Raw genomic sequence first — 7,551 nt, 5'->3', positions numbered from 1 at the left:
AAATAAGATATACGTTCATAAAAAAATATAATTAGTGTTTCCACAACTATTTTGGTTATAGAAAGAATTTAATTTTTTAATCATAGTAATGCATATGCACTTCTTTTGATCAAAATTATATTTCAAATAGTATATTTTTTCATCTTCGAGAAAAATAAAGTAAGTAGTTTAGAAGTGGAAATCTCAAAGCCCAAACTTTTTTATGTGTTTTTGCTAAGAAAAAAGCATCATGCATGCATCTTACGCTTTATCTACAACAGATCTTCTCTCCCATCTTAAACGTAGTAAAAGAGAAGCAAAAATCTCATGGTACCTAATCCATTCCCATATCCGAACTCGAATAGATCAATTAGACAAATTCTGATGGAATATTAGGTTGGTTCTGAGATCTCCTCCTATCTATTACTTTCTTTTCACTAATATTCTACCCTTCCTAATCTTTTCATCAAGTATATATATATATATATATATATATATATATATATATATATATATATATATATATATATATATATATATATTATTTTTTTTAAAATTTTTTTTTCTCTTCACTCTCTCTCCGATACCATTCCTGCAGATACGTATCAATATCCTTTTCCGGTCACATCCCTCTTCTCTCTCTCTCCCTCTCCACCCGGTAGCCCCTTCACGCCAGTGGTGCACGGTATCGCCAACTTTTTTAAAATAAAAAATAAAGATAAATACTAAATCAGGCAAAAAAGGAAATATTATAAAATAATTTGATAACATTACCTGAGACCCGGCCGGGACTCTCTCAGTCAATTGTCGGTGTTGGATTGCTCGAAAAGGAGAAATATTTTTTTATCACATACAAAAAGTAATTCCTCCTTTTTGCTATTTTCTCTTTTTTCCCCCTACTTTCTTTTTATCCTCTTTCTTTACCACTCCACCGGTCCACCCTCTCCCTCACCACCTTCCCCTCCCAAACTAAAAAATATTACCCCAGGAACCAAAAAAAGAGATAAAAAATAGAGGGAGTGAGGCGAAGGTGAAGCCTTTGTTGTTACTATTTACTAATTACTGCCAATATATTTGACACGATATAATTACTACTCAATATAAAAGAGAGGGAGAGACGCTATCGAAGGAAGGTTCTCTCATCAAAACCCAACCCAAAGGCCTCTCTTTTTTGTCTCTTGGATTTTTTTCTCCCTTCTTCTCCTCTCGTTGAGTCTGTTCTTAATGTTGGTTGGGATCTCTTAGAGAGAGTTGTTAATGTCACCGCCACTGGAGCATGATTACATAGGTCTCTCGGAGGTCTCCTCCATGGAGAGCTCCGACAAGCTCTCCTCGTCCGCCTCGGCTGCCGCCGAGGACGCCGATGACCACCACCTGCCGGCGCTGAACCTCATGGAGACCGAGCTCAGGCTCGGCCTCCCCGGCTCGGAGTCCCCCGAGCGGAAGGAGAAGGTCGGTCTCACCCTCGGGCTGCTCCCCAAGAGCTTCGTGTCGGGCGCCAAGAGGGGGTTCTCGGACGCGATCGATGGGTCCGCTGGCAAGTGGGGATTCGCTGGAGGGGCTGGATCGGATGGGGAATTGGGGAAAGGCGGCGTCTTGTTCTCTCCCAGAGGGGAGGGTAGCGTCGGAGGGCAGCATTCGGGCCAGGGGACCGCCGGGAAGGACGCCGTCGCGAAGGCCGCCGGCCAGGAGAAGGCCACGGCCCCGGCTTCTGGTGGGAATGACCGCGGGATCGCGCCTGCTGCAAAGTAAGTGCGTCAAAGTATCTTTTTTGTGAATTTGGGAGGAGAAAGTTGCGACTTTTATTTTTATTTTTAACCCACATTTCTGGCAGCTCTCTGTCTTTGTTTGGATGCTTACAGTTTCCCATATTTTGTTTTTTTAAGAAAGTAGGTTTTATTTGTTCTTCAGTGTTGTTCCTTTGAACAAAAAGTATTTTTTTAAACAATTTTGGAATTTTATTATGCTTTTTGATTGGTTTCTGCATTGCCGAAGGAATGATACTTATAAGCGTTTTTCTGTGGTAACATGGGAATTGATACAATCTTGTATTTCTGCCGAAGCTTTTGATGGTTTTGAGTTTGTTATTTCGTGTTTCAACTCTTCTCTTCTTTGTGTCTTTACCAATTATAGTTCTCTGTCTTTTCTTTCTTTATTTTTTTCTTGGTGCATGGTGCTGAAACAGTTTGTCATTTCTTCAGTGCTTTGATGTTGTTCCTTTTTGTTTTTTTGCTGTTTGTCTGTGATGATCTGAGTGTGGTTTGAACTCTATCTATCTTATGTTCTCATGGTCCAATCTCCATAGTAGGGGTTTATAATTTATGGATTTTGTGATTTTCCTTTTATTTTGTTTATGAAATCCACGGATCAATCATCGTATTGTCTGCTTTGTTCTCAGTGGTATTTCGGTGTTATGTAAGCTATGGAATGTTTCCTTATAATTTTTGGCTTGAGTTTCATGGCTTGCTTATGCCTTCTCTGCCCCATTAGTTTCCTTCTCTTAGCTTGGAGTTCATGCATCTAAGGCAAAATTTTCACATTAACGATACAATCATAAACATACTGGCTTTTAGTAAATTTAAAAGGAATTCTGACCATCATCGTATATGTAATATATAACAGGGCACAGGTGGTAGGTTGGCCACCAATCCGTAGTTATCGGAAGAACACGATGGCTACTAACCCGTTGAAGAACAAAGAAGATGTTGAAGGGAAACAAGGATTTGGGTGTTTGTATGTCAAGGTTAGCATGGATGGAGCCCCCTACCTCAGGAAAGTTGACCTGAAAACCTACAACAACTATAAGGAGCTGTCATCAGCACTTGGAAAAATGTTCAGCTGCTTTACGATTGGTAACCTGTGGCCTTTTCCCATTTCATTTGGATTTTTTTTTCTTTTTGTCCTCTTTGAGACCTTGATGAATTTGACTTGAATGCTATGCTTTCATTTTCTTCATCGAATTATTTCTATGATTTTGATGTATGCTCCATGCTTGACAAATTTCTTCAGACATGCGATCTGTTTTTTTCTCTTACAGCTATACCGGGCTGAATGATAGATCATGACGCATGGTGGATGCAAAAAATGTTGCAAACAGATTTATTGCACTGGATGCATTTTTTATTACTTTAATATGCCTCGAAGAAACTTATAGACAACTTTTGACAATGCTGTAGCTCCAGTATTATTTTTGTCCTTTATTTTGAAAATTTTGCTGGTTTTATCTGAAGTAGTGGAATTGCACTGCTTTTTGAAGTCTTATTAGGATAGTCTAACTTATGGTCTTACCTTTCTCCCAGAAAACATCTACAGGAGTTTAGAAACACATATTCTCCTTTCCACAATTTTTGAATACTGCAAAAACAATATTTAGGTAGAGCGCACCTATTCTCTTATTTCAGAAACAGAGAGCAAATTTATTCTTCAAATCCGGCAAACTCTGAAACTTTTCATATTCTCGTATTATTGGAAATATCTGGAAATATTTTCACAAGGAAATTATTCGAGTACATGATTTGTCTATTCAAGATTAATATTGCAGAAGTATGATGTGAACCAAAAGTAGACACAATTATTATTTTTGTTTGCAGTCCCCTAAACCTTTTAGGTGATATTTCTAGCTTCTAATTTGGTGCCGGCATGAGGAGTTACTTGTCTTTGTCTTCTGTGGCATTTCAGGCCAATGTGGTTCTCATGGAATACCGTGTAGAGATGGATTATCTGAGAGCCGCTTGATGGATCTTCTAAATGGATCTGAATATGTGCTCACTTATGAAGACAAGGATGGAGATTGGATGCTTGTTGGCGATGTTCCATGGGAGTAAGTTTAATATCCACTAATTCCTATGCGAATGTTATGGATATAGGTATAGTCAAGGAAGAAAGACGAAAAGATGTATGATAGGCTTTTATAAATCCTCGATATAATAGAATGCATATGTGATTGCACCACGGATAGCAATCAACATATCAAAAGTAAATTTTTTAATGCGAGATAATTTAGCCAAATTTATACCAGTAATCTAGTCCCTACTTGCCAGTCTCCTCACGGTTCACAGCAGCTTGACTACATTTTTTATCTGCAAGCTATTTGCAGGCAAATTGTATGTTTAGGCTATTGCAAATCATTATGTATTTTTACAGACAGTACTTCTGCCTAACTCAAGATATTTTTTTTTCTTCATCAAAAAAGATATTCTTTTTTTCCCTTCATTTTGTTTTGGCATCATAATTTGGAAAATGGATGGTAAATTTTGTTATCCTTCCACTTATGGCATACTGCATAATTGGAGTGCTGCTTGACAACTGTACTCGATGGTTTTGTAATTGCAGGATGTTCACTGACTCTTGCAGAAGGCTGAGGATCATGAAGGGTTCAGATGCAATTGGACTTGGTAAGTGCAAGTCAACAAAAGAATCTGTGGCTGATTTGTTTTATATACATACATACATAGATACATGCATTTATGGTTTTGGTTTCTCAAACCTAATACAACATCGTTTATTCCTTCATCTTTGACATCCTGAGTGTGCCTCTCGCCTTTCTACGTCATCCAACTTGATGGTAACCTAGTGAATTCGTTCGTTTAGCTACCTCACCAACACACAATTATAAGCACAGGTTGATAGTTCTGTTTGACACTTTGATGGATCTTGTTGGAGTTTACTTCTCATGAATTGATGAGTGATAACAGTTCACTCTTTGAAGTGAAAACATCTGTTATGTGGCTGATCATCTCTTCCACCTCTGCAGTCCATGTGGTATATTTACTATATTTTTGTTTATTATTCTTAATAATTATTTATTATGAATTTCTTGCACTGAAATATAGGCTTTATATGGCAGTAGCCTATAAATACTATCATCTTTGTGAGAATATGCTAGATGGTAAAAGATCAGCACTGTCAAGTGTGTATACCAGCTGTCTGCAAATTGCCTCTAATAGATTTCATACCTAGCACCTAAACTTACCATCTATTTTTAGCAGACGTGTGCTTGCTACAATAATTATATATCTTCCACAAGATTCTGAAGACTAAAATTTGCAGAGTTGTGGAAACATCATACACCTGATTTTCTAAATGACTTCAATTTCTCATATACCATCTTCTCCACTGCTGCTCATTTTATCTGTCTAATGAAATAAGCCAATCTGTTTCCCTGCAGCTCCAAGGGCCATGGAGAAGTGCAAGAACCGTGATTAGCACCATCGCCAACCCCCCCAGTGAAAGTGCAAGCGAATCTGATTGCTGTAAGGGCCCCTTTCAAAACAAAAAGATGATAAGGGTCTTAGTTGGAAACTGTCATATATCTATTATATCCTGTTGTTGGCTGTTTCAAATGCACTAAGACTTTCTACTAGCTTCGTAAGATTTCCTAGGGACATAAGCTTTTATTAGATTGTGTCTTCAGTCTCTGTGTGCCTGCCATGTTATTCCTATTTATGTAAATGGTTGGTTTGCTGTTTGCAACTGCTATGGTTTGGTCCCTGTTTCCTGTGTGCAAATGTTATTTACAGACTCCCTCGTGTTTTTTCGTGAAGGCAAAGAAAGTATGAACTCTTCTCTCTCTTATTTCAATGTCGTTCCAATCTGTACACCAAACCCAGTCCAAGGGCTCCTGTGGTGAGGACAAAATGACCTACAGGCTATCTCTCAGTATAGTGGTCGCCTAAAGGTCAAAGCTTCTGAATGGTTCATAGATCATGCATGTCTTGGGCTGTTCTTTTCTGGTGGTTTTTGACCCCAGGCGGGGGTGGGGGGGGGGGGGGGGGGGGGGTCACATGATGAAATGGCCGTTTGTACTGTTGCTTTTTGCTGGGCTTTTCATCTTGTGCTCAGGTTGAGATCATTGCCATCCACAAGAATAATTTGTGGTCCACAACTTGCCCCCCTCCCAATAAACCAGGTCACCGCATGGTCTCTCCAAAACACACTGTTCCTCTGTTTGATTGCTGGTGTTTTCTTCTCCCAAGGGGCGTGGTTTTGACAGGTCAATCCATGTACTGTTCATCTGGAAAGCCTCATGGAGAAATTCTCTGTTTCAGTTCTTAAATTGTAGGGATGCTTCCATGCAGCCTTTTTTTTTCCCTTCAGTACCGATCATGCATGGTAAAACCTGCTCCCCAGCCACCTTTTCCGTGACCCTTGGTAGAATGGGGACCTTCACTGCCTTACATTACTTTTAGGGACTATGATATTGTTGTAGAAGTGTTCAAAGGCTTTCCTATCATCATTCACGTAGAATAAAAAAATACAGAGCAATGGAAATGGTGGTGGGTTTATATTTCCTTGGAATCAGGCTTTCTCTTCCTTGGAATCAGGCTTTCTCCTTAGAAATGATGCTCCACTTCTTCCCTTCCGTTCTATTTTAATGATGCCTGTTTGTTGGTGTGCATGGGAAGCTGCCATTATATTCCATGAGGGGCATATTGTACTTGATGTGTTTCATCGAACCCTGAGCATCAGTATCCAACCCAAGCAACCTCAACCTGCACTTGTTATGCCTTCCAATCTTATTCATGCTCCTTGTAAACTTCCATTTCGCAAAGTAGTAATATCGAATTCATTCCCTGGATATGATAGGGCCTGTTCTGGCTTGCTTGAAATGCCCCGAAGCTTTCTCGTTCATTTGATCTTTATTTTTCCCCCTCTCTGGTTTGCATGAGACTGTCTGCCTTTGTTTTTGAATGGATGGCAAGGGCCCAAGAGGTCCCTGGCTGTGATGTTATATGCTCCATGCTGTTTTATATAAACAGAGGAACTGCATTACTTGTTCAAGTGCATTGTCCATAACAATCTTGTTGCCTGTGCTTAAACCATTAATTTAGTATTTTTGTTGTGCTGGCTGATGTTATACCTGAAAGCTTTAGTCCTTAAGATGTTGATTTTTTACTTTAAGAATGTCATGAGGGCTTTTGTGGGATTGTCTCTCTCTGCAGTCCATATTGTGGGATATGGCCCATTTTGGCTTCTTGTTTTTAGGAGTTTTATTTGCAAAATGTGGGGGATGGTGATGCAAAGGTATCAGAATATATTGATAAAAATGGGAAAAAATAGGCTATGGCTGAGAAGAGGATATGGTGGTCTGAGTGGAAGATTAGTTGTAAAGTCGATAAACCTTCTACTACTTTGGAATAGCAGGGATGCATATTACTTTTATAGGAGAAGTCTTGGCGCGCAATGGTAAGGTTGTTCTATTATGACGTGGAGGTTATCGATTTGAAACATAAAGAGTAAGCTTCTTACATCTAACTCTTCTCAAATCTCATAATGGCGAGAACCTCGTTGCATTAAGCTGCATATTACCTTTATGATATGCTGTTAAAACCATCAAGGCAGCAAGGATGCTCGCGTTTTTGTGTTGAAAGCGTCTGCAAGCTCATGGTTAAACAACCTTGTTGCTCGTAATAATTGAACCTTCTTAGCCCCACATAATGCATAAACTTCTCAAGTTTACGAAAACTACTTGTAGCAAAAATTCTAACCCCAAATATTTTATTTCAAAATGAGACAACAGCTGCTCTTGGGATACTCAATCGTGCCGTAATTGAAGAATTGGAGTTTAAATTG

The 7,551-nt window shown here is 39.1% G+C and overlaps 1 protein-coding gene across 1 annotated transcript; it reads left to right on the top strand.

Annotated features, from left to right (window-relative positions):
• Positions 1–957: 957 nt before the first annotated feature.
• LOC103716613 (auxin-responsive protein IAA17-like) lies at positions 958–5,451 on the top strand. The gene is made up of 5 exons (XM_008804717.6): positions 958–1,727; positions 2,602–2,831; positions 3,658–3,799; positions 4,312–4,373; positions 5,147–5,451. The coding sequence occupies exons 1-5, from the start codon at positions 1,237–1,239 to the stop codon at positions 5,182–5,184; spliced, it is 963 nt and encodes a 320-aa protein (XP_008802939.4). The 5' UTR covers positions 958–1,236; the 3' UTR covers positions 5,185–5,451.
• The last annotated feature ends 2,100 nt before the right edge of the window (positions 5,452–7,551 follow it).

The sequence above is a fragment of the Phoenix dactylifera genome, chromosome 12 (genome assembly GCF_051530095.1).
Source record: "Phoenix dactylifera cultivar Ajwa chromosome 12, Ajwa_hap1_PhDact_Kaust_v1.1, whole genome shotgun sequence".
Classification (NCBI taxonomy): domain Eukaryota; kingdom Viridiplantae; phylum Streptophyta; class Magnoliopsida; order Arecales; family Arecaceae; genus Phoenix; species Phoenix dactylifera.
This window is presented reverse-complemented; position numbering and strand designations above follow the sequence as displayed.

Excerpts from the sequence above, each read along its gene's own strand:
- LOC103716613 (XM_008804717.6), top strand. The coding sequence starts at position 1,237 with ATGTCACCGCCACTGGAGCATGATTACATAGGTCTCTCGGAGGTCTCC. Across the intron at positions 3,800-4,311 it reads GTTGGCGATGTTCCATGGGA|GATGTTCACTGACTCTTGCA; the intron begins GTAAGTTTAATA and ends TTGTAATTGCAG. Across the intron at positions 4,374-5,146 it reads TTCAGATGCAATTGGACTTG|CTCCAAGGGCCATGGAGAAG; the intron begins GTAAGTGCAAGT and ends GTTTCCCTGCAG.